Consider the following 27889-nt stretch of genomic DNA (forward strand, 5'->3'; position numbering starts at 1 on the left):
TATCTCTTGACTACTTAATTGGTAAAAAATGGCAATGCCTGATGGCAGTTCAAGGCACATGACAAATGCATATCTCAACTTTATACTCAATTGTGGACTCCCAACTTATGTTAATACATAATGCATCTAGGATCCTCTTAATTACACATGGATTTTTTGAGCATCCCTAAAGGATGCCAAGTCCATCCATAAGTCTCCAATGCTCATTTTGGTTCTCACCGTGGGACAAGATTGTGAAAAGCTCACTAGATTTTTCCCATATAAGTAACCATTTGTTCCATCATCACTTTCGTAAGAAGAAACATTAATATACCTCGAGAGTTATAATCCGCTTATTTGTATGAATTGCACTTGTCCATACAAAACATTTACTAGGTCATTAGGAAGACTAGTTTATATCTTCGACAACTCAGTAACTAACTTCACAACTCTTATGCACTTGTCCATACAACATATTTACTAGGTCATTAGGATGCCTACTTTATATCTTCAAAAACTCAATTAACGGAATTCACAACTCCCGTGAAATTCATCCATGACATGTTCAAATACATGCACCAAATGCACTTCTTAAGGGTTCACTTATGCAAGTTACAAATGAAGGAGAGTTACTTCAAAACAAGACATTAGAATCTTGAATCAAGAACCCTTGTGGAAAGAACTCAAAAAACTTCTGCACAACCAACGCCAGCTTCTTTCCAACACAAGAAAGGCGTACCGCATTCATAAACACATCCGCTTTGTTTATAATCAAAATATTTTTATACAGAAATAAATTAGCCCATGTAATTACAAGATCCAAGTATGAACCTATTGCCCAAAACATTTCATAGGAATGCTTCAGTTACTCCAGATTTTATCAAGTAGCATATGTTGATAAAAACTAGCACACTGATCGTTAATTCTAGGTTTGCTCCCTGCTCAGTACAATATAGCCTAGGTATGGGTAAAAGGAGAAAAAAATATGCAACAAAACCTGTAGAAGCAAAGATGATTAAATTAATATCTGTACATAAATTTTCAGGGGGGCCACGGGGGGGAGGATAATGAGCACGTTGGTAGGAGGAGAAAATGAAGAATTCGTTGGATGAACCCCCTTCCATGTAGAGACTGCTATAAAGTTTCAAACCTTCTCTCTCTCAACACAACTTATTGTAGCAATAGCCACATGATAGAAACAAAAATTGTATCTCGTGATTCTCATCATTTGTACTGAGCGAATATAATCCCATCATGACATTGCCTTGAAGCTTAATAATTGATTGAAAACTAGCTGTATGGCTAGCAAGAACACTCGTGTTAATATTAGCATAGGAGCTTACTACTGCCATCTCCCTGTGGCTGCCCTGAAGTATGATCTCTGCATTGGAAAACTTCTCAGGGCAGGATGCTCACTTGACAAAATTGGCAAAAATAACACTATCAGCATTATCCGTTGTTGAACCTCATTGTTCCCTCACTTGCTTATCTTCAACACACGGCGGATTTTCAACCTCACTATCACTGCTCAAATCATCGTGACTATTCCCAGGTGAGGAATTTTTTCTTGAATTAGAAATGTCATGAAGGTCATACTTAAGAATCTTGCCATGTTTCTTCCTTTCACGGCTTTTTCTACCCATTTTACGCTTTTGTACTGTGTCCTTTTCTGTGCTCATTGTGTGGGAAGCAGCAATAAATGCAGCACTTGTGGACTCGATCTTCTCATCCTCTTGGCTTCCTCCTTCCTCTACTCCCTTGTTATCAATGTAAAAGAGGAGATCAGCATCCACACGATTGTGCCCTTCATTGCTTAAAGGTTGCTCATAGTCTGCTTTTGAGACATCAAGTGCTAATTTGGCACGGCATTTTGAGATGCTATCATTGAATATTCTTAACCCTTGACCCTCAAGTTCTAGAAGCCATCCTGAAGAATAAGATTAATTATAGTTACATATGAGAAAAAAGAAAGAAGATATCCACGAATCTCGAATAGACATCACTTGAAATGAAATATATCAAAAACTACATACTTATAAGAGCTTTAGGAGAGGACCCATATGGTTTACTCTCTTTTGCATTCCAGCTAATCTGGCTTGTAACCCACTTAATTATTTGGGAAGGTAAAGAAGATCTGGAGAAGGCATTTATATAAGAGACAGCTCTTGTCTGATCTCCTCTTTCCCTGCAGCAAAGCAAGCCAATGAGAACTTTCCCTTTCCCTTGTTCTTAATTTGGGGAACAGGGAAGGAGAGGTGGTAGGTGATTCAAAATTCAAATGGTATGAAAACTTGCAATGGAGGAAGTTATTGGACTGTAATAAGTTATAAGACATCATTAAGAATTTAATCAACAATTTTCATGCCGTACCGATAAAACTCTATGGCTTCATGTGCAACAATCAATCTTGTCATGGCAAGACTCTTCATGCGCTCAACAGGCAGTTGAAAGGTTTTCTGATGTTTGAGGAAGGAATAATCCACCAATATCACAGCATCGTATAAAATTTTTCTTAGCAAGAGTTCATCTTCAGATTCCTGCAGTGAAAGACTTCTATTAAAAAACATGACATGCTCTGGTTTAAAGATAACCATTACAGTGTAGATGCTTACTTCCATTAGAGTGGGAAATTTTCACCTTTGAAACAAAAAACTACTAATTAACTAACAGCAAAACAAACAAGTAGACAGTAAATAAAATGTACAGCAAATGACCAGGGAAAAAAAGTGCAGTATTACAGCGTACAGTGCATCCTTCAAGTTTAGAACTTACACAAGTTGACCATAGGGAAATAGGTTGTGGGAGTTACCAAAGGCTATAGGGGGAAATTTAATGGCAAGAGCAGAGGGATTGATCAATTTGACAATAGGTTGGAGAAGATGTAGGAGTTTTGAGATTAAATATTGGAAAATGAAGGCTGTCTGGGGCTGTATGCAGTATTCTTGTCGGTCAGAACCTGACACAGTTCACAAGGGCTGGTTTCGTGCACAGTTGATAAAGGTGATTGGATCAGTGATGCAGGATTGATTGGCACAAAAGGAGGATGCAGGAAAATAATAGAAAATTAAGAAAGAACCAAAAGTAGATAACAGAAAATAAATGGGAAAAATAAAGGGAGAGTGAAAATCAAAGCAAGATGCAACTTAGGGTTTCATTCTCATTTTCCAAACATCCAGATCCGTCTCCAAAGTTGTACACAACTGAATTTTTATGTGGTTTTTACCTAAAAATAAAAAAGGGGGGGGGGTGGCGGAATTGGGAAATAATAATAAATCCCTGAATTTCGAGTATTTTCTATCTATATATTATATTATTTCTATATATATTATATTATATTATTACATTCATATTATATATTATATATAAAATTATATTTATATTGAATATTTATTGTGATTGAATATATATTGTATATACATTGAATATTCAATTGATTGAATTAAATAATTTCTTTCATTTTCAATGAATATAAAATTTAAGGAAACATAATTTGGTCAATAATACCAAATGCCTAATTAATGAAACCTTTGCAAATCCCAAGAGCTGAAAATTACATGATTAAATACAATTATCGTAAATTTTGCATACACATGCTAAACATGAAGATCTCCAAATGCCTTAATCTTGCTCGTATGTGACCTTTTGACGTTTCTCTCATTCTCCCCCATGGTTTTAAATAACAGCCGCGACCATTACGTAACGATTTTTTGGGTTATAGATACCGTTACACACCGTGAAATCGATGGGAAAAAAAAATAAAAAAATCACAGCTGTAGTGGCAGTTCCGTACTTCTCACTTTTTCCCTCTCTTTCATAAATCATTCTCAATACACCATGCGGTGAGAGGGGGAAAAGATTATAATGATGATGACAATGATACAAAATTTACTATTTCTTTAAATACTTACAAGAGATGCATTAATTAACAGTTTGAAAATACTAACTTGTTAAGAAAATATTTTATTGTAATAATATTAGTAATTTGATATTTATGTTCTATATTTTTCAACTTCAACCTTCTTCTTTTCTAGTTATTTTATATTTGTATTATTCGCATGTCTCATGTGTCTAATAGATTAATGGAGTGTAATGTAATTTGTTTTATTAGTGGTTTTAAACAACGGCCGCGACCGTTACGTAATGCCGTTACGTAACGGTTTTTTGGATTACTGATACCCTTACACACCGCGAAATCAGTGGGAAGAAAAATCACAGCTATAGCAGCCATTATGGACCACAACCGTTATGTAAAGGCCGCTATGGCTGTTACGTAACCGCTACAGGACTATTACACCAAAAAAATTATTTTATTTTTTACTTTTTCTTCTCACTTTTTCCCTTTCTTTCATAAACCATTCTCAATATACCATGTGGTGAGAGGAGGAAAATATTATAATGAGGATGACAATGATACGAAATTTACTATTTCTTTAATACTCGCAAGAGATGCATTAATTACCAATTTGAAAATACTAACTTGTAAGGAAAATATTTTATTTTGATAATATTAGTAAGGTGATAAATATGTTCTATATTTTTCAACTTCAGCTTTCTTTCTTTTCTAGCTATTTTATATCCGTATTATTCGTATGTCTTATGTGTCTAATAGATTAATAGAGTGTATAATGTATTTTGTTTTATTAATTAATTTAGCACACATAAGAATTTATCATAGATAAGAACAATGAGAAGTATAAATATGTACACACGTAATTTTTCTATCAATGGTGGTTTAAAACAAATGTAAACTTGTTGCCCTTACCAAATAACTTAGTTACTCAAACTAAAGGATCCAAAATATACATCACTCTTTCTAAGAAGGGCTAAAAGCTTAAAACATGCAAGTAAGCTAATATGCACAAGGTTGTGCGTGTTTTAAAAAAAATTCACAGCCATTACACCCGCTTCCCATTATGTAACATCCGCTAAACCTGCTTCTTGTTACACCCGTTACCGTTACGTTACCCTACCCGCTACCGCGATTTAAAACCATGTATTATTACTTAATTTAGGTCACATAAGAATTTATCACAGGTAAGAAAAATGAGAAATATAAATATGTACACACACGTAATTTTTCTATTAATGGTGGTTTAAAACAAATGTAAACTTGTTGCCCTTACCAAATAACTTAATTGGACTAAAAGACCCAAAATAGACTAAAACTCTTTCTAAGAAAGGTTAAAAGCTTAAAACATGCAAATACGCTAATATGCACAATGTTGTGTGTTCTTGAAAAAAATTCACGGCCGTTACATTTGTTTCCCATTATGTAACATCCGCTACTCCCGCTTCCTATTACACATATTACCGTTGTGTTACGCTACCCGCTACCATGATTTAAAACCATGTTCTCTCTCGATCGGAAAAATTCAACCTCAAATTTGAAACATTTAAAGATGACACATGGATGAGACACATAAAATTGGAATGAATGATATTCCGTAATTTGTCTTCAACTTTGAACTCAATAGACTTGCCCTCTATGGATGGATTAATCTTTGCAATTTCCAATGCCTCAAATTTCTTGGTGGATTCTTTAGGCTTATATGTCAATTTTGAAACATCCTTCATGCCTTCAGACTCTGTTACTAATACAACTTATTGCAGCTCTAGTTTTGTAAGAACCCAATCCGAGATAGGTGTATTAAATAAATGAGAAAAGAGAAGGAAAATTTAAAAGGTAAAAATCTGCAGGACTCGTCGACGAGGCTTCTTTGCTCGTTGACGAAGTCTCTTGTGCAGCTCGGCAATGAGATTCAGTAGCCTGTCGACGAGGAGATACCGAGGGATTTTGGGAAATCCTAAAATCTCAGGCTCGTCAACGAGTCCACCTTGGCGTCGATGAACTTCCTTCTGCAGCCCGTCGATGAGGACGCCATCTCGTCGACGAGTCTGGCCGGGTCAAAGGTCTATAAGTTGAATTTTCCATTTCTTAATGAAGAAAAAACCAAAATCCTCTCTCTCTCTCTCTCTAGAACTCGAACACACACACTCTCTCTCTCTCTAGGATTTCAGGCCGCCTGTTGTCGGAATCAACGATCTAACATTGCTACGAGAATCAGGAGGAGAATCTCTACGTTTATAGCAGATCAGAATTTCGTCTCGAGGATTTTCGGGTTTTAACCTAAAATCGAGGTAAGGGTCCGATTTCGATTTCGTTTTCGTTTCGGTATATATGCAGTAGTAAGAATTATAGTGAAGTATAGTTCTTTGATGTTTAGGTTTTGGGAACTTGATTCATTGTTTTGGAGTCATTGAGCTAATGTTTTGGTTTTCGGGTTAAGGTAAGAGGATTTTGTTTATATCCGTTATTTTTGAAATCAAAATCGGTAAACATGTAGTTTACGATTGTATGTATGATGTGGCTACTTATTTGGAAAAATCTATAGGATGAAAAATACGGGATTTTCGAGTTACTGTTTTGGAAAAATTTGGGGGTTTCTAGTATCATCTCTATTTTTGTTGGAAAATCGTATGTTGTATAAAACTGTGATATTGAAATGACCGTATTTATATTCGTATTAAACTGTATTCTCGAACTAAAACGATATGATTTGTGGTATACCAAATAAGTGTGGAATGAACTGTTGTATGTAAAATGTTCCAGGTTTTGTAAAACAGCTGTAACGACTAATTACTGTAAGCTGAGAAGTATAGGAATATGAGTTCCAAATTGTTCCAAGTTTTGTGAAATTTGCCACGTCTCGACTAATTACCGTGGGCAAACGCCATCTCTCGGCTAAATATTGTGGGCAAGAGTGTTCGGCTCTATATCTGAAGGTGTGAAATATCATCTGTTTGTTCCGGTTGGTCACCGATGGGTGTGAGTGGACACCATTTTAGCAACGATATCGTTGTGGGGCTTCAGCTAATGCCAGGTTATCGAATGCTTCGTGTAATGCGGCCGGTTTTGGCCGAAGAGTGTGACGACACTGATCGTATGTTTTGTATCGTATGTACTGCAACTGGATTGTGAAAATACTTGAACTGTATTGTGTTATGTTTTATGTCGAAATAACACTTGTATGTCACACACTGATATAACATGTTTCTTCCTTACTGAGATGTGTCTCACCCCGATTATACAAATGTTTTTCAAGTCCTTCGAGTAGCCGTAACTAGGTCCTAGCATAACGGGAGCGTGGTTGTCGGTTAGCTACATACAGTACTTGTGTAAGTACGAATTTTGTAACCGGGTTGTCATTGTTGGGTTTTGTAGACACTCGGGGTATATACTGTATTTTGGAGCATAGACTCTAGTTATGTATAGACTCTGGTATGGTACGTTATATGTATTAGAAAGAACATTTCTGCTGCGTATGTGATATGTATATGTATGTGAATGTGTATAGGGTATACGTGTACCCCACGGGATCGGACCCTCATTCAGTGTAGTATCATGTATGTTTTAATCGATACAGAGACAGGTTAGGTTACTAAATTCACATTTAGGGCCCATTTGCAGATTCGGGGTGTGACAACTTGGTATCAAAGCAAAATCAGGTTGTTAGGTTTTGTAGACTTGGTTAGGCATAAATGTGTGTACATACCAGAGTATAGGAATGTAGCGAATGGGTAGAGTAGGTCGAGGATTGTCTTGTAGCTAGACAGGGATTCGTTGACGGTATACTGTATTTTTCCTGGAATGACGATTTCAGTAAAACCACGGCAAACCATTGATGGTTTCGTGTCGGTATGATAGCACAGACCTGGACCAGTGAGAGTTGTAGTTAACATGATTAGCTTTCAATGATTGTGTTAACTGTGTATGATATAGGAATTCTAACCAATTCCTATCCTATTTTCATAATGGAGCCCAAGGATAACAACTTGGAAAGTAGCTCCGAGGGGACTGCGAGTGATGGGTCTCCTTCGGTGCCTCAGGGTTTAACGAGGCGGATCATGCGAGAGATCGAGCGAAGTGTTAGGAGACGTGAGCATTCTCCTACTGCCACGGGTTGTACCATAGAGAGGTTCACCCATATGCACCCTCCGACGTTTACGGGAGGACCCGATTCGATAGTAGAAGAAAATTGGGTACAGAATACCGAGAGGATATTGGAAGTTCTGCACTGCACTGACCAGCAGAAGGTTCTTTATTCTACTTTTTAGCTGGTAGAAGAAGCTGAAAGATGGTGGACGGCCGTGAGTCTGCTTGAGAAGCAGAGAGCTGGTCCATCTGGTATGACTTGGAGCCGCTTCAAGGAGGTATTTTTCGAGAGATACTTCTAGGCTTCCACTCGTGATGCGAAGGCCAATGAATTCTTGAGCCTGACTCAGGGAACCCTGACGGTGCAGAAATATGCTGTCAAAATATATTGAGCTATCTCGTTTCGCGTCGTGTTTGATCTCGAACGAGTATGAGAAAACTCAGAGGTTCAAGAAGGGTCCAAGGAAGGACATCTGCAGGCTTGTGGGTATGCTGCAAATTCAAGAGTTTTCTGTCTTGGTGGATAAAGCCACCATAGTTGAGGCTGACCTCCAGGGGGAGGAGGTAGTAAAAGAACAAAGGAAGAGGCCAGTATCTTCTGGTTCTCAGACTGGTCCTCGACAGGTACAGTGGAAGAAGAAAAAGTATGGTTTGGGTTATCGTCAGAATACCGAACGGCAGGATCCTCAGGGGGATCCATCTTCCGCGCAGTGCACCAGGTGTCGTAAATGGCATGATGATGAATGTCGGCCGTTCGTGGGTAACTGCTACAACTGTGACAAATCATGTCACATGTTTCAAAACTGTCAGGCACAGAGGAGTGATACGCTTGCATTGAGTTAGAACCATGGAAGTAATCAGATGCCTCGGGGAAACTATCAGACAAACACGACTCCAGCAAGGGTGTACTCTCTTACTCCAGCAGATGCGGAACATGCTGAAAACGTGATGACAGGTACCATGTTATTGCTTTCGAATCGGGAGCAACCCATTCTTTTATATCTGCAAGTTTTGTGAAACTGTGTGGGGTTGAAACCCAAGTGATGGATGAGTGGTTGTTTGTGGCTACACCGACTGGGAGTGCAACGATCTGTAGTAAGATGTTAGGAAACTGTCCAATGGTTATTCAGGGAAGGCTGCTACTGGTGAACCTAGTAGCGTACGACATGTGGGGATTTCACGTCATACTGAGGATTAATTGATTATTCTCTAGTTATGCAGTGATTGATTGTCGTAGGAAGTTAATAGTGTTCAGACCTCCTAGGGAGCTGGAGTATGAGTTCGTGGGATCATGTGTGCGTTCGATGCCACAGATTCTATCAGCTATACAGGCGAGAAGGTTACTTTTGAACGGTTGTCAAGGGTATCTAGCTTGCGTGAAAGAACCACCTCGGAATGATCTGAAGCCACCTCAGAATGATCTGAAGCTCGAAGATATTTGAGTGGTTAACGAATTTCCGGATGTATTCCCAAAAGACTTACCCGGTTTACCTCCTGATCGTGAGGTGGAGTTTGCTATTGAATTACTGCCAAACAAGACACCAATTTCTAAAGCTTCATACCGGATGGCTCCAGGGAACTTAAGGGGTTGAAGGAGCAACTGCAGAAACTACCTACTGGATAAGGGCTTTATTAGGCTTAGTGTTTTGCCCTGGGGAGCTCTAGTATTGTTCGTGAGGAAGAAGGACGAGTCGATGCGAATATGCATTGATTACCGTGAGATCAACAAGGTAACAATGAAGAACTGATACCCGTTGCCTCAGATAGATGATTTGTTTGACCAGTTGCAGGGAACACAGGTCTTTTCGAAGATCGATCTACGGTCAAGGCATCATCAGGCGAAAGTTAGGACTGAGAATATTGCGAAAACTGCTTTTCGAACTAAATATGGTCACCACGAGTTCTTAGTTATGCCTTTTCGGTTGACTAACGCTCTGACGGTATTTATGGACCTAATGAACAGAGTTTTCCATGAATACCTGAATCAGTTTGTAATGGTATTCATCGACGATATTCTGGTATATTCTAAGAGTTCGGAAAAGCACGAAAACCATCTGAGGTTGGTACTTCAGGTACTATGGGAAAAGAAGCTGTATGCTAAGCTGAAGAAATGCGAGATTTGGCTAAATCAGGTCGCATTTCTAGGCCATGTCGTGCTGAAGGGTGGTATCTCAGTTAATCCTGATAAGATAGAAGCAGTGGTCAATTGGGTGAAATCGAAGAGCGTGCAGGATGTTCGGAGTTTCCTAGGACTAGCTGGGTATTACCGGCGGTTCGTGAAGGGATTCTATAAGTTATCTGGCCCTTTGACATGGTTGACGAGGAAGGGTGTGAGATTTGATTGGACTGATGAGTGCGAGCAGAGTTTCTAGGAATTGAAACACCGACTGATCACTGCTCCGATTTTAACCATCCCATCTGGGGACGGTGGTTTTGTGATTCATAGCGACGCATCGCTGAAGGGTTTGAGATGTGTGCTGATGCAACAGGGAAAAGTAATTGCTTATGCTTCTCGACAACTCAAGGAGTACGAGAAGAATTATCCCACGCATGATCTAGAGTTGGCAGAAGTAGTATATGCGTTGAAAATTTGGAAACACTACTTGTACAGTGAACAATGTGAGATCTTCACGGACCACAAGAGCCTCAAATACTTTTTCACGCAGAAGGAATTGAACATGAGGCAGAGGAGATGGTTAGAACTGATCAAAGACTACGATTGCACCATTAGCTATCATTTGGGAAAAGCTAATATGGTAGCTGATGTGTGGAGTAGGAAGTCAGAGCATGTGTCAGTAGTAGGTCAACATCATATCGGACGGGATCTGAAAAGTCTTGGCGTGGAGTTGGTGGATGGTAATCATCAGGCTTTCATTGCTAGCTTGGTGATCCAACTGACGTTATTTGAGAGGATTAAAGCCGCGCAGGCTAGTGATGTGGAGTTGGTTGACCGTGGAGAAAGTGCAGCAAGGGTTAGCTACAGATTTTAACATCTCCGAGAGAGGTGTGCTAAGGTTTGGGACCAGACTGTGCGTTCCAAACGACAAAGGTATAAAGAGGACGATCCTGGAAGAGGCGCATCGTTCTTTGTATACGGTACATCCGGACAGTACGGAGATGTATCGGAATTTGCGCAAATCTTTCTGGTGAGTGGCATGAAAAGGGAGATTGCTTAGTTTGTGGAGCAATGTCTGACGTGTTAATAGGTGAAAGTTGAACATCAGAGGCCGGCAGGATCGTTGCAGTCATTAAGTATTCTGGAGTGAAAATAGGAGCATATTTCCATGAACTTTGTCATCGGGTTGCCACCAGCACTTCACGGGCAGAATGTAATCTGGGTGATCGTGGACAAGTTGACTAAATCTGCTCACTTTGTACCGATGAAGGTTAACTGCTCTTTAAGTAGGCTAGCAGATTTGTACGTGCATGAGATAATTAGAATGCACAGGGTGCCAATATCCATTGTTTCAGATTGAGACCCGAGATTCACTTCTCGATTCTGGAAGAGCTTACAGGAAGCATTGGGGACGAAACTTACATTCAGTATAACGTTCCACCCCCAGACTGATGGATAGTCAGAGAGGACGATACAGATCTTCGAGGATATGTTACAGGCTTGCATGTTAGATTTTGGCGGTAATTGGATTCAATTTCTACCGTTAGTGGAATTTGCCTATAACAATAGCTTCCAAGCTAGTATTGGTATGGCAATGTTCGAAGCATTGTATGGTCGGAGATGCAGGTCTCCTTTGTACTAGGATGAGGTCGGTGAACCACAGGTATTGGGGTTCGAACTCGTACAGCGGGCTTCTGAGAATGTCAGATTGATTAGGGATAGGATTAAATCAGCTCAAAGTCAACAGAAGAGTTACGCGGATGTTCGCCATCATGAGTTGGAATTCAAGATTGGGGGTAAGATATTCCTAAGAATCGCTCCGATGAAAGAGGTGATGAGATTCCAGAAGAAGGGCAAACTGAGCCCGAGGGATATCGGACCATTCAAGGTACTGGAACGAGTGGGTCCGGTGGCCCTCAGGATTACACAGCTCTCAGCGCTCTCGAGGATCCATGATGTGTTCCACGTATCCATGTTGAGAACGTATGTGTCGGATCTGTCACATGTGATTATTTACGAATCCTTAGTGATTAGGGATGCTTTGACGTATGAAGAGATACTCGTTCAGATTCTAGACCGTAAAGTTCAGAAGTTGCGTACCAAAGAGATACCGTTAGTAAAGGTACTGTGGCGGAATCACACAGTTGAGGAAACTTCTTGGGAGTTAGAGACGGAAATACGCCGAAAATATCCACAGTTGTTTTGAGTAGTAGGTTTGGTAGCAGGATCGATATGGATATGTATGTAATATTCTATTATCATAGTAATGATGTATGCTTAGTCTTTGGGAGATTTATGTAATATTGTGAGCTCTCGAGATGGTATATATGTAACCACGGTATTCCTCCGCCATAAGTGAGGGTATGTATGTATTTGGGACGAGGCTGCTATGAGGGTGGCCGCCGATTCTTTCTAGAGTTGGGTATGCGTTTGGGTATGTTGTTGAATTGGTAAATGAGAGATTACAAATTTCGAAGACGAAATTTTATGAGGGGAGGTTGTAAGAACCCAACCCGAGATAGGTGTATTAAATAAATGAGAAAAGAGAAGGAAAATTTAAAAGGTCAAAATCCGCTGGACTCGTCAACGAGGCTTCTTTGCTTGTTGACGAAGTCTCTTGTGCAGCTCGGCGACGAGATTCAGTAGCCCGTCGACGAGAAGATACAGAGGGATTTTGGGAAATCCTGAAATCTCAAGCTCATCGACGAGTCCACCTTGGCATCGACGAACTTCCTTCTTCGGCCCGTCGACGAGGGCGCCGTCTCGTCGACGAGTATGGCCAAGTCAAAGGTCTATAAGTTGAAATTTCCATTGCTTAACGAAGAAGAAACCAAAATCCTCTCTCTCTCTCTAGAACTCGAACACTCTCTCTTTAGGATTTCGGGTCATCTATTACCGGAATCAACGATCCGACATTGCTACGTGGACTAGGAGGAGAATCTCTACGTTTATAGCGGATCAGAATTTCGTTTCGAGGATTTTCGAGTTTTAACCTAAAATCGAGGTAAGGATCCGATTTCGTTTTCGTTTTGGTATATATGCAGTAGTAAGAATTATAGTGAAGTATAATTCTTTGATGTTTAGGTTTTGGGAACTCGATTCATTGTTTTGGAGTCATTGAGCTTATGTTTTGGTTTTCGGGTTAAGGTAAGAGGATTTTGTTTATATCAGTTATTTTTGAAATCAAAATCGGTAAACATGTAGTTTATGATTGTATGTATGATGTGGCTACTTATTTGAAAAAATTTATAGGGTGAAAAATACGAGATTTTCGAGTTACTGTTTTGGAAAAATTTGGGGGTTTCAGGTATCATCTCTATTTTTGTTGGAAAATCGTATGTTATATAAAACTGTGATATTGAAATGACCGTATTTATATTCGTATTAAACTGTATTCTCGAACTGAAACGATATGATCTGTAGTATACCAAATAAGTGTGGAATGAACTATTGTATGTAAAATGTTTCAAGTTTTGTAAAACAGTTGTGACGGCTAATTACCGTAAGCTAAGAAGTATAGGAACATGAGTTCCAAATTGTTCTAGGTTTTGTGAAATTTGCCACGTCTCGACTAATTACCGTGGGCAAATGCCATGTCTCGGTTATATATTGTGGGCGAGAGTGTTCGGCTCTATATCCGAGGGTGTGAAATATCACCTGTTTGTTCCGGTTGGTCACCGATGGGTGTGAGTGGACACCATACTAGCAACAATATTACTGTGGGGCTTCGGCCAATGTCAGGTTATCGGATACTCCGTGTAATGCGGCCAGTTTCGGCCAAAGAGTGTGATGACACTGACCGTATGTTTTGTATCGTATGTACTGGAACTGGGTTGTGAAAATACTGAAACTGTATTTTGTTATGTTTTATGTCAAAATAACACTTATATACCACACACTAATATAACATGTTTCTTCCTTACTAAGAGGTGTCTCACCCCGATTATACAAATGTTTTTCAAGTCTTTCGAGTAGCTGTCACTAGTGTCCCAACGTAACGAGAGCGTGGTTGTCGGTTAGCTGCGTACAATACTTGTGTAAGTACGGATTTTGTAACCGGGTTGTCATTGTTGGGTTTTGTAGACACCCGGGGTACATACTATATTTTGGAGTGTAGACTCTAGTTATGTATAGACTCAGGTATGGTACGTTATATGTATTAGAAAGAACATTTTCGCTACATATGTGAATGTGTATAGGGTATATGTGTACCCCACGGGGTTGGACCCTCATTCGGTGTAGTATCATGCATGTTTTAATCGATACAGAGATAGGTTAGGTTACTAAATTCACACCTGGGGCCCATTTGCGAGTTCGGGGCGTGACTATTAGAGTCATTATCCAACCGGAACTGTGATGAGATTCACATCGCCTGAGTTTGAAAATGTGGGTTCACAACGAGTACGTTGCATTCTGTAAGTGGAGGAGAACGTGATACTCCATGGAAGAAAGGCTTAAAAGGATTAGATGTTACTACCTATATCAACAAGGTGCACATTTCTTTTCGAGAATCTTCCCATAAGAACTCCACGGTTAAGCGTGCTTGGTTTGGAGTAATCTTGGGATGGGTGACCTTCTGGGAAGTTTTTCAATAAGTGTGTGAATGAGGACACAACACACTGAAAAGGACACGTGTTGGTCTGTGGGGCCAATCATTAGTCCGATACGGCCCACCCCCGTATTGTCTGGTCCAGATGGAGGAGGAGAAACGCAATGCTCCCTAACAAACCTAGGTTGGGGCGTTACAAGTTTTGATACGGGCTTATTAAGCATCTCCACATACCTCTCTTCTTCTTCTTCAAGAATAGACTCTTTCTGGTCAACCATGTCACGAGCTTTAACACTATTAGGTTGACTTCTGTGTTTGATAGCTATCAGAGTAGTTCATTCGTAACCATGGTGGCCTCTTTTATCTACTACCTAAACAGGCTAATAGTTCTGTTAACATACTATTACTGTCCATGATTCTCTCATGAAATATTGTTGTTCTAGATTAATCTGTTCAAGTACACATATATCTCTCCAGACCTGCAATTCAGGCACATCTTACTGAACAAACTTGAATTGGTCCTTGGCTGTTTTTTTTTTTTCTTTGGCTATCTATATTTTTTCTTGATTTTTTTCAATTTTTTTCACACGCAATGTTACCTGTTAGGCTATTAGCAAGATTAAGGCATTTTGAAATCTTTGCATTTACTATAAGTGTAAGCATAATTTTTAGGATAATTGGATTTAATAAAGTAAATCCATTTATTAGGGATTAATAATCACATTAGGTTGTTAGCAAGTTGAAGGCATTTCAAAATTTTTGCATTTTTTTTTCCAACATATAGGAATAAGATGGAATATATGAAATGTAATTTCAATAATGTAAGGAGTAGTAGTGGAGAAACGATTAAACTTGATAATCAAGAGATTAATAGCACTAATAGATTTAGATATATTGGATCTATTACATAAAATTAAAATAGGTTGGGTTAAATGAAGGAGTGTGTTAGGTGTGTTGTGTTATCGTAGAATTCCCTTCAAATTAAAAGGAAAGTATTATAAGACAACTATCAGGCCGACTATGATTTATGGTTCAGAATGCTGGACAACTAAGGAACATGTACAAAAAGTAAAATTTGCTAAAATGCGAATGTTAAGGTGGATGAGTGGTATAACATTAAAAGATAAAGTAAAAAATGAGCATATATGCAATAATTTAGGCATAGCACCGATCGAAGATTAAGGGAGGGGTGGCTTAGATGGTTTTGGCATTTGAAACGCAAACCTAGTAGAGTATTTGCGAGGAGGAGTGAGTTAATTATTGTTTTTGGCATGAAAAGGCGTAGGGGTAGGCCTGAAATAACTTAAAATAAGGTAGTGAGAAAGGATTTAATCGCCCTTTAATCTAATAGAGGAAAACACTCTCCATCGGGTGAATTAGCATAAAAGGATTCATGTAGTCAATCCCACCTAGTGGGACTAAAGGCTTCTTCTTCTTGTTGTTATTGTATTTAGTGATCTGCAATTATGTTTCACTCATTAAGGATTTGCTATTAGTTCCCATTACATTTCCTTATTTAAGGAATCACTATGATTTCTCAAATTATTTTTTGTTATTTAGGATTAGAAGAAAGCCTATACAAAGGCTTGATGTGGAACCATGAAGCAAATACAAAATAATAGCTAAGCCCTAAATAGGAAACATGATTTGGAATAATATCCCTAATAAATGAAACATAATTGCAAATCCCTAAATGCTGAAGATTACATAGTTAAATCCAATTATCTTAAATTGTGCCTACACTTATGATAAACTCGAAGATCTCCAAACATTTAATCTTGCTCACACATGACCTTTTGACAGTCCCCAACAGGCAGCCCGCGGTTTGTTCTTAGGAGGGAATTTACTTTTGGTTTGTTCTATAGGCAGGCAGCAAGCTGTAGTTCATATAACAAAAAGAAAATCCTCGGCAATCATACTATGGATCTTAGGCATCACATGTTAAGTCAAAACAGCAGAAGTAATTTCTTGCAAGCAAGATGAATACAACCATATTTATGGAGGTGAAACTTATAGGCTAAGTTCTCTTGGCACCCAAGGCTTGTAACCGCTTCCGGACTTCCAAAACTTATTACATCTGACCTCAAAATACAAAATCAAGCCCAGAATTAAAACTCCAGGCTGACTACCCAATACTACAGCCCAAGACTAAAATTACTAAAACGTCCCTACAATTAAAAAAGACATAGAAATAACATACTAAACTTTAAGACAACTTAAGCAAATATAAACTAAAATCCTACAATGTACTAAATAACCTCCCAATTGGTCCCAAATCATCTTGGCATTGCTGAATGAAAACTCTAGGTTTTAATCAATGCCTTTGCTTCTTCTTCTGTAAACTCAATGTGGCTGCAATAGTATCGTTGTTCCCATCAGGCATATACGAATACTGAAAATTTTAAAATTCTAATTTCTCCTGCGTGGGTAATGGGTCTTTGAGCCCCAGTAGTTTACAGTTTGTTGCCAGTCACTGTATCATATAAAGTCCTTATTTAGACCGAAGTCAAGTGAGTGGTGAAAGACTTAGCAGGACTTTGCCCCTGTGCATTGTCACATAGGCATATAGAAAGAAGGGTGCCTGGGCACACTCATCTAATTGACTGGACAAAAATTTGATGAAACATAATATTTATGAAACAAAACACAGAAATAACATTCCCGCGTATCATTAGCATAAAAAAAAAAAAAAAAAAATTAAGGCTGTTTATTAGCACTAACAAAAATTATGAAAATAAAAACCAAAAATAAAAATGACATAGAATCTTAAAAAAGAAAAATACCAACTTACGTAGTTATATTCCCACAAGGCCAAAACTGAAACAAATTAAAAACACTTATTGAGCACATAATCATTTTTTGTCCTTAGGTCGCATAACAATTCATTATCATACCATCCTTCCCGGATCCCGCATACGCGGAAGCTTTGTTCACCGGACTCCCCTTTTTTTTTTTTAGTACCAAACAATTTAATGGTACCAACATAAAACCTTAGTAAATCAAACACTAGAAATTAATCCAAAGCTTGAATTAATTAAAATATGAGTAGAATAATGAAAACATTGTGCTAGTACTCCAAGAACAATACTATTTTATATGAAGGTTGAAAATTAGTTATATATTTCTTGAATGAAGTTTCTTATTCTTGCAGATTTTTAGAAATTTAAGGGAAATTCTCTTTCCCTATGTTTGAAGAAGCCTTGGATTTGGATAAGATGTAATATAAAATTGTATTGAAATTTGTCCAAATCCACCTAAATCCAAATTCAAAGTCTAAAATCAGTGCTCCCAAACGCAGCATTTTTATTTTTATTTTTTATTAAAAAATTGTATGCGCAATGATTTTATCCAAGAACAAAAAATCTAAATATCAAAGTACTGCAGAAATAGGTTGCCACAACAAGAAAATCTGGAAAATATAGCTTTTAATTGTTGCCACAAAACTAGGAATAAAGAACAAAAGCTGAAAGCTAGCAACAAGGACAAACGTATTATCGCCACTACTTTCTGCGGTTTACCAAAAAAGAATAAAAAAGCAAAAAATGGAAATGATATCAAACAGCACCTTAGTAGAAGAAACAAGTGTCAAACTAATACTGAAAATAAAGGCAAAACAAGCTGCATATTCACACGCGCGCACGCGCGCACACACACACGTGCACGCCTGATAGACAATTCAGCATGAGTGTTTTTTTTCCATTCTTACTTGGCCACATGAATAGCATAGTTGTAATTGAAGAATCATGCATTACCAAAAATTGAAACCTAGATGTCTTGATAAATGAGAGATAAATTTCAATGACAAATTAAGCACTAAAGGCAAAGAAAACTTACAAGTAAGGAGGTTAACGGCAAAGTCGGCTCCAAAAGCATCCTCACAAGGACCTCTAGTTCAGTGCAGAGAAATCAGAATTTCAAAAACACATTGAAACCATTTGAAAAAATATGAAGGCAATCGTCATTGAAACTAAATTTGAAAACATGAAGTCATCTAACAATGGATCATCTAATAAGATCCTGTTTTCTCTTAAAATGTAATAAGAAATCAAAATAATGAGATTTTCAGAGTTATGTGATAAATATTATCTGTCCAGCTCACAGTTGTTGAATTGCATTACAATAGAAGGGCTTTTCCCATTTTCACTTTTTTATTTTATTTATTTGCTAGGATCACCCTTAAATTTTTTATAAATAGAATTCTATTAGAAAAGGAGAGAAAAATACAACAAAAGAGGGGAAAACACAAGGAGAATAAGATGTTTTCCCTTTACAAAATGAAAATAGCTACAGGATCAAAGCAAGACAAGCGCAAAACATTTAATGAAGCAAATCCAACCAATCCTGCTGTAAGTTTTCAGTAGAAACATGATGAAAGAAGCCATTTGCTGAAACCCAAGATGCTGCAAGCAACACTACTCTCCTCCAAAGAAAGTTATTAAAAGTAGCCACACCTTTATAAATTCTGGCAATCTTCTCCAGCCAAACACATCAAATAATCACCTATAACAATGTGCAGCACAAAGTTTTCCCATCTTTTACCTTACCAAACCCTAAACAAAATAGTGCAAAAAGCCTTCAACATGGATACTGAGTTTCTCCAAAAATACCAAATAACTTCTTTCAAAGAGCCAAAGTGAAACAAATGTGGACAAGTCTCCCCACTCCTCAAACATAGGTTTTACTGCCAATAACCCAAAGTGAGGAATAACCAGTTACACCAAAGATGCGGTCAATACAGCCAGAACCACACCTATAAACCAAGTCATTCTCTTTTGAAGCAAGTCATTGGTATTGATTTTCAAGTATCATAATTAAGCTCGGCTTGGTTCAATTAACCAAATCACTCCCTTAAACCGTTAACCAAACTGAATTTTCAGTTCACTAATTTGAACAGAAATCAAACAAACTTTGGTTAATCAATTTTTTGGGCCTATCTAATGGTCAATTGAATCAAACCAATTAACATAAAATTATACATTTCATGCCCAAAAAATATATAGAAATATTTATTTTTTTTAAAAAAACTCAGATTAACTTTGTTTTCCCTACATACAATCATTTAGGGGTGCAATGGGTTTTGATTTTGACCAACAGCATGGATAGATCTGAAAAAATATGATTCCTAAATGGAGCACATATAACATGGCCCAAATGGAGGGCTGAACTTGGAGAAGAGAACAGGATTGGGTTTTAGGGAGGATGGGGGGTCGAATTTCTCCCGTCTTTCAATGCAAGACGAAACATGGATGACAAGAGAAGGAGATTGAGTTTTATGAGGATTCCAACCCCCCGCCCCCCAAGGCCCATACAACAAAAGGAGAAAAGAAAAAACAAAATTCCCACATTGAGAACAATAGAAATGACTTGGCTCCAAAAAAAAAAAACCCTATTAATACAAATAAAATGTATGTAAAAATTCTTTTTTTTTTTTTCTGGCTATTCCTACCATAAAAATTAAGTATTTAGCCAAAGATTAAAAAAAATAACTAATGAAACTAGAATTACAATCGCCTACATAATATATATTTATAATATATCAATTCAATCTGGTTAACAGTGGTTATTGAATCAGCTAAATCGAACTCAAACTGGGAAAAATGAGAAAAGCAAACTGAACCAAAATAAACAGAAAACAAATTTTTTCTCATTCAGTTTTTCATTTTTCTTGCCTATCTTTAATCGCAGTCTAGGTAAAAGCTTTTGCTTTTCAGGGAACATTCCAAATCAAAAAGTCAAGGGCAATAGGGCAGTAGTAATATCATGAATCAAGATAGAGAAAAGGGCTTGCAATAGAATTCCCTAGAAGAATCTAAGCCCCAAAATCTTTTACTACTCCCTAAAAGGACATGGAAATGATCAAGCAAATTGCCCAAAAGCACCAACTCACTGATCTCTCTCTCATTAAGGTTTCTCCAGAAATAAAAACCCCAAGAATGCCCATCCTCTTACAAAAGGAGGAAAACAAAAATATGGGTCTCATGAAGGTTTGGTGAACAAAAAAGGGGAGGATATGCAAGGGACAAAGGCGCCTTCCCATGCATGGTCCTCCCAAAAACAAATTCTCTCACCATTACCAACTTCGTATTTGACATTAGGAAAGAAGGAATGATAAATATGAGATACATATTCCTAAGGAGTCAGAAAAGTGAGATTAACTCCCACTTTAGCACCCCATTCAATTTGCAGAAGTCCAAAATTTACTGCCCTATGCCAAAGATAAATAGGTTCTAGAGGAAAGCACCATAAACTTTTCTCCCACCAAGGAGATGTTTTTAGACAACAAATTACCTAGAACTAAACCTCCCTGCCTTTTAAATCTCACGAGTCACCGAACCAACAAGATAGTGTCCATCCCGCTCACCTATACTTGACCACAAAAAAAACCCTCATCAACTTCTCTAGCTTCTACACCACCAACAAGAGGAAAAGATAATAAAAAGGGGTGGAGTACATGCAAACACGTATAGGATTTTAGAGCAATATGACCCCCTAAAGTGAAAAACACTCCTTTCCACCCAATCTCCTAGCCATTCTCGAAGAAATTAGGTCCACGAGTTAGCAGTAGGATTACCTCCTATGGGACACCTAATAAGTAATAGGCCAATTCAAAACAGTACAACATGCTAACCTAGCAAAAAGGACATGTATCAATACCTAGTCCCACAACACCACTTCTAGAAAGGGTAATTCTTAAACCTGATACTTTTTTCAAACAACTGCTGCAAAATGGTCATCAAAATAGAGAAGCAACCCAATTCCTCCAAAAGAAAGAGAATAGTTTGTGAACTAAGATCTAAAATGGTCAGATCCTTATGGCTTACCTTAGGCCCTTCCACCAAACTTCTATCAACTCCTCTATCAATCATCCTATTCAACGCATCAGCTACAATAGTAAAATGAAAAGGAGAAAGGAGGTCATCAGCCCAAGACCTCCAGAAGCACGAGACCAATACTTAGCCTTGCCATTCATTAAGATTAAAAATAGAATGGAAGAGACAATCCCAAATCCATTTCCTCCATCTCAACTCAAAACCTTTGCTATCCATTAAATTGTTCAAGAAACCGCTGCTCACCCTATCATAATCTTTTTGAAACTCCTTTTTCTTTTGGGATAACAAAGAACTTTATTAAAGGAAGAAGGGTGTACAATCAACAAAAAAAAAGAGAAAAAGGAGAACTATAAGGTAGAACAATATATTCTCCCATCACAAAAGGAAACAAAAAATAAATACAAGACAAAACAAGAAAGTAATGCCAGCCAATCCCATTTCATGTCTTCTGAATAACATGCTGGAAGAATCCATTTGTAGAACACCAGAGTGACGCCAAGAAGACCACTCTACTCCAAAGCATATTACTGGAAGTGGCAACACCTTTAAAGATTCTAGCATTTATTTCCAACCAAATGCTCCCAATAATAGCTAGAACAGTACACTGCCATAATACTTTCCTCTCCTTCCTCTTACCAAAGCCTCCAAACATACTAATGCAGAAGTGCTCCAAAGAAGCTGCGCACACCCAATTTTCTCCAAATATCCAAACAAATTATTCCAAAGTCCCCAAGCAAATGGACAATGTAAAAACAAATGAGAGCAAGTTTCCCTATTCCAGAAGAAGAGGATACAAACATTATGAGATAGGGCCTTGTTGGGTCATTGCCTCTGGAGTAGATAAATTGTATTGATTTTCTCAAGAATGGCAATCAAAAAAGGGCCTTCATATTTTAAGGAGCTTTAGCTTTCCAATTAGGGAATAAAGGCCAAAGGGGTTGACATTAGGGTCATGAATCAAATGAGAAAAAAAAGATTTGAATGAAAAATCCACAAAAGAATCAAGATTCCAAACACATTTATCATTCCCCACGTGACAATCAAGCCTGATAGTCAAAGAAGCAAGCTCATTAGTTCATCTCTAATTGAGATTCCTCCCAAGATAAAAATCCCAAGAAAGGCCACCCTCTTGCGACATGAGAAAGGCAGCAACAGGAGACTCATAAAGATAAGATAGAATAAACAAACAAGGGTAACCAATACCCAAAGGGACATACCCAATCCAATTGTCCTCCCAAAAAATGAACCCCTCCCCCCCATAGTTAATAATTGACATTAGGAAAGAAAGACCAATAGATTTGAGACACAAATTTCCAAGGACTCAAGTAAGTAATCTTAACTCCTGCAATAGCATCCCACGCATTTTTGTGAAAGATCAAATTCACTACAAATAACCTTGTGCCAAAGAGAAAGAAGTTCTAAGGGAAAACATCATAACCACTTCTCAACCAAGGAAATGTTTTTAGGCACTAAATCACCAAGACCCAAGTCTCCCTCTCTTTTATACCTACTCAAAATGTTCCACACTACTAAATGATCTCTCTCCCTCTCCCCACAACCCAAACAAGAAACCCCTAATCAATTTCTCTAATCTAAACTCTGGCAAGAATTCTAAAAGGGGATAAATAATACAAGGGGATAGAAGAAAGACAATCATGAATAAGAGTAAAGTGAAAAACGCTCCTTTCCACCCATCCAACCTCCTGGCAATTCTCTCAAAGACTGAATCCCAAAACTAGACCCTTCTTTTTTCTTCAAACCGCATCTTCGGCCACTTCATTCACTATCAATGCTGCATCTAGAATCTTATTATAAAATAAAAGTGCTCTGATTATGGGAAACAGTATCCTCCATGACTGCGGCCAATCTTTTTGATAACACTTCAGTCAAATATCTTATAGACGCTAGTCACAAACTAATCAACCTAAAGTCCTTGACTCTTATCAATAAGGCCACAAAAGAAGAATTCATACTCCTTCCTACCACCCCATTATCAAAAAACTGATTAAAGCCTTTGTAAGATCTCTGTACAAGAACTACCAAAAATCTTGAAAAAATGCCATTAGAAACTCATCCAGCCCTGTAGTCTTATCTCTATCCATCTCAAACACTGCACCTATAATCTTATGCTTCTCAAAGTTCTCTCATCCAATTTGCTTTGTATACTTATATAGGGCCAATCCAGCCTCTCAATCATTGCCTTTCCGTCATTCCAGAAAATAGTTCCTATAAAGATCAGTAATCAAACCTGCAATACAACCAGTATCCCTAGTAACCACGCCCCAATCATCCTTTAACTCTTTAATGAAGTTCCTTCTCCTAACACCTACCACCCTAGGGAACAGTCTTCAGTTACAATCCATCCTCAACCTCATTTATTCTAGTCTTTCTCCAGACCATCTGTTCCCTTAAAACTATATGTTAATACTCAATAGACAACTAAACTCATCCACCAGCTAGTTTGTGTGAAAGAGGTCCTTCCTATGCTAATCTATCACTCACACCTAATTCCTGGAAAAAAAAAATCTTTTTTCAATACTGAACATCACCAAAAACTTCCATTCCTTTTCAGTTTATCTTTCAAAAACCTCAATCTTTTCACAAAACAAGACCCTTCCCAACCTTCCACAATGCACTCACCCTATCAATCCCTAGCCAAGCTCTGGAAATCAGAATGCATCAACCACATGCTTTCAAATCTTAATGGAGTTGGGCCCATTTCAAAATATTAGAATTAAAAACCAAAGAAACAAATTCAGAAATCACTCAAAGAAACACTTCTTGAGTTAAGGTACAAAAACCATCCTCCCCAACTGTAGTGAGCAGAAACCTACCAATCCTAGTAGCCACTGACCTACTACCATCAAGAAACCAAGTAAATTGAGCATTATAAAGAGGAATGCCAACACCCCTCATACTTGAGGTGATTCTAGATACTCACATTTTCTCATTAGTGGATATAATAGCATTAAAATCACCTCTTAAACACCAATGAGGGGAGTACGCACCATAATGGTAACAAATTCGTTCGATAAATACCCCTTAACTGAGGACAATTAGGTTCATAGGCTGAGGTACACCACAACTGCCCCTTCCCTATAACATCTGAACAAACAAACTAAAAAAAGGACCCATTAAAACATCCAATTTGCTAGTGAATCTAGTATCCCAAGTAATGACAAAGCCCACCAGTCGTCATAGGTGGAGTCTGAAATGCTCCTAAAAAATTCATCCATCACCTCCAACTTGGACACTTGCAGCATAACATCTGGGGCAACTTTACCTATTTTTTTTTAGGAGAAGAAGAGATTTTACTAAGGAGGAAGTATACAAATTAGAATAAGGAGTCCTCCAAAGAAAATATAAAAAGCTAAAAGAAAAAATAACACGTAATGTAACACAACCAATCAATCACATTGTACATCTCCTTGAAACAACCGGTCGCAACATCAGAAAATATTGAATCCTATCCCAAACCAAAAAACCAATGAGTCTTCACCCCCCTAAAAATATGCGAGCATTCCTTTCCATTCAAATGCCCCATAACACAGCATATAATGCACATTTTCATTACGCTGACCCATCTTTGCCTGTAGTCTCCTGATCTGTTGACATTTACCAGAGCTTTTCAAATCCCTAACATTACAGCTCAACTTCATTCAGCCATCTCACTGCCCCTCACCCTCTTACACTTTATCCCCCAGAATTTACATTGGAAGCCAAATTTTCACTCCTTTTTTCCCATGGTTCATAGGTTCTAGGAGAAACAGCAACCTTCATGGCCTGACCTAAAGGATTAACTAAAGAGCAGCCCCTTATATCCACAAGATCTTACAGGTCCCATTTGTCCCTCTCATCCCCCAGAAAATATAAGGTTAAGGTCCTTCCTACAAGGCCTATCTCTCCATGGCATGAAAGGTAATTCTTTCATTTAAATCAAACATGGGTATAGGCAGAATACCTCTGTTAGAGTTCAAATAACTCATTTCAAGAATTAGAAATTCCATGTACAAATATAGGATAGCAACATTTAGTTGAAGCAATAATTTAGAGTGATAAGAAAAGAGCTAATCAGGGGGATTCTTACAAACCCTTACCAGAATGACTAGATAGAGATCTGCTACATGTCCTTGTATCCTCATGTTTTGGTGAAATTTGGGCGGTTTTGTGAGTTGTGAGGGATTTCCTACAAGTGAGCTTTTGGGATTTTGGAAAATCTAGAAATGATAGGGTATCATGGACAAGTACGGTTTTTGCTACTTTGTGGACCTTTCGGATCAAAAGGAATTTGAGAATCTTCAAGGACCGCAAATCTTCTTTAAGTATGTTATGGGATAGAGTTGTGTTTCTGCCTCTTTTTAGGTTCATTCTTTTAGGTTTTTCTAGGAGATATCGCAGCCCGACCTGTAAAGAGATTGGAGGGCAGCTCTATTGTAATTGTTTATATGCTCTCTTCATTTTTTTGGAGGACATCCCGTCATCCTCTCTTTGTACCTTCTTTGGCTGGCAATAAATTTTCTCTTATCCAAAAAAAAGAAGAACATGGTGGTTCATAGATTTAGGGAGGATCCCATCTTCACTATGTAATTATGAGAATTAGTATCTCCTATTTTCTATATGGAAATTAACAAAAATAATTAAGAATCCCACTTAAAATAAGATTACGTTTAGAGAACCCCAGTCCACCTCCCATAGCTAGCGCTTAGGGGAAGGATCCTTATAATATCCCATGTATAGGCTCCATTTTTCACTATTATTGAGCATAGATAGTTATTGAATAGTTAGTAATAAAATGATTTTTTTTATAAAAAAAATTACTATTATTATTGCTGTTTCTAGTGCATTATAGTAAGACCTTACTATATGTACAATGAAGAAAGTAAGTACGCATCAATAGACACTTGCAATGTAACAGCCCAAACAATTTGGGTACACTTTTGGAGAAATCCAAACATAACGTGCTCCTACACCATATTGTGAAGTCAATATGAAGTGTTTTCAATCCCCAAATGTCTTCCATGCAAGCACCTCCAAAATCATTCATTGTAAGAAGAAAAAGAATATGGACCAGTGATTATGAGGGGATGATACAGCAAGTCATTAAATCCCCAAAAAGGTCTTCCATGCAAGAATCTCTAAAAACCATTGCGAATTAGGACCAAAATGAAGTTGAAACATCATTTTTTCCAAAAGTATTCTCATAACAATTCCTTGATTCCACCTCCCCCCCCCCCCCCCTACGTGACAATGCTAGAGAAAAGCAATTCTAGAGGTGGAAGCACAGGGGAGATATTCAGAGGCACCAAATATAAACTACCTATCCTTGGAAAGTAGTTAACCTAATAACTGAGTCCTCAGACCAGTGACCACAAACCTTGACCAACAATATCCCAAATCCTAATCCACAACAACCTGACTAAACAAATCACTCAAAAAGGGGAAAAGATTACAACTGTAAACCAATGAGCATATGCACATATGTCAAGGAAAAGGAAGAGAACACTGACCAAAAAAGTAATAGCTCTGAATGCTGTTTATTGAACCCACTGCCCATGTCCTCAAATCTTTCTGCAACTCTGATCTCAGAACATCAACACCGAATTTCAAGCACATTCTCAACAAAAAAGCCTCAAACACAACAACTCCAGCCAAGTAACTAATATCAAGTTCTCTCACATTAAGCCTTGTACGAGCATCCTCACTCAAAATGGGGAAAAACAACTCTAGAGCTTCCATTGCCTCTCTGTTTCCCTCAAGCCGATCCTCCACCCAAACGCGAACTAAATCCGCTATTGAAGAAATCAAATTAACCGAAGCATATTTTTCCCCGTCAGAGTCCTCCCAGCGACACACGCTGATATATCCAAGAACCACTTCGATTAACGATTCAATCTCTTTCATCGTCTTCTTGTCCCTCTTCGAAGACAAATCTTTCTTCTCACGCATATCAACAACCAACGCATAGACCTCAAACATCACAGGAGCTAGTAACGCAATGCTTTTCAAACCACCGCACGGAGCTGAACAAGCCTGGAGCAACTCGAACAGATCTTTGGCAGCAGAAAATCGAACGCGCGGCTCAACTTCGGTTGATTTGCGGCCGCGAAAGCTCAATGAAGAGTAGACCCAGATGGCTTCCAAAGGAGGATCGACCTTGGCTCGCATTAACACGAAGAACTTTGAAAATAAAGCAGAAATTTCATGAACGCTTTTGCCGCGTGTATCTACCAGTTCTTGTATAGATTGCTTTAACATGGCTTCGTAGTCTTCGCCGATAAGGAGATCGCTATCGTGCGTCTGTGCGGAGTCCGTGGATTCAGTTTCCGGCGAATCCATGTCCACGATGCCAATGACAGATACAAAAACCCTAGTTCTTAACCTTGAGTTTTCCTGGGTAGGGTTTTTGGCACTATCACGATTCGTTCAGTTCGTTACTAACGACTGAACAGTGAACATAGAAGAAATAAATAAATAACATCATC

At 38.2% G+C, this 27889-nt stretch overlaps 1 protein-coding gene across 1 annotated transcript; it reads right to left on the reverse strand.

Annotated features, from left to right (window-relative positions):
• Positions 1-722: 722 nt before the first annotated feature.
• LOC131158036 (uncharacterized) lies at positions 723-27889 on the reverse strand. Its single transcript, XM_058112588.1, has 5 exons — positions 26915-27889; positions 18412-18464; positions 2350-2516; positions 2013-2164; positions 723-1906 (listed from the first exon to the last, which is right to left on the reverse strand). The coding sequence occupies exons 1-5, from the start codon at positions 27741-27743 to the stop codon at positions 1446-1448; spliced, it is 1662 nt and encodes a 553-aa protein (XP_057968571.1). The 5' UTR covers positions 27744-27889; the 3' UTR covers positions 723-1445.

Source organism: Malania oleifera, chromosome 6 (genome assembly GCF_029873635.1).
Source record: "Malania oleifera isolate guangnan ecotype guangnan chromosome 6, ASM2987363v1, whole genome shotgun sequence".
Lineage (NCBI taxonomy): Eukaryota > Viridiplantae > Streptophyta > Magnoliopsida > Santalales > Ximeniaceae > Malania > Malania oleifera.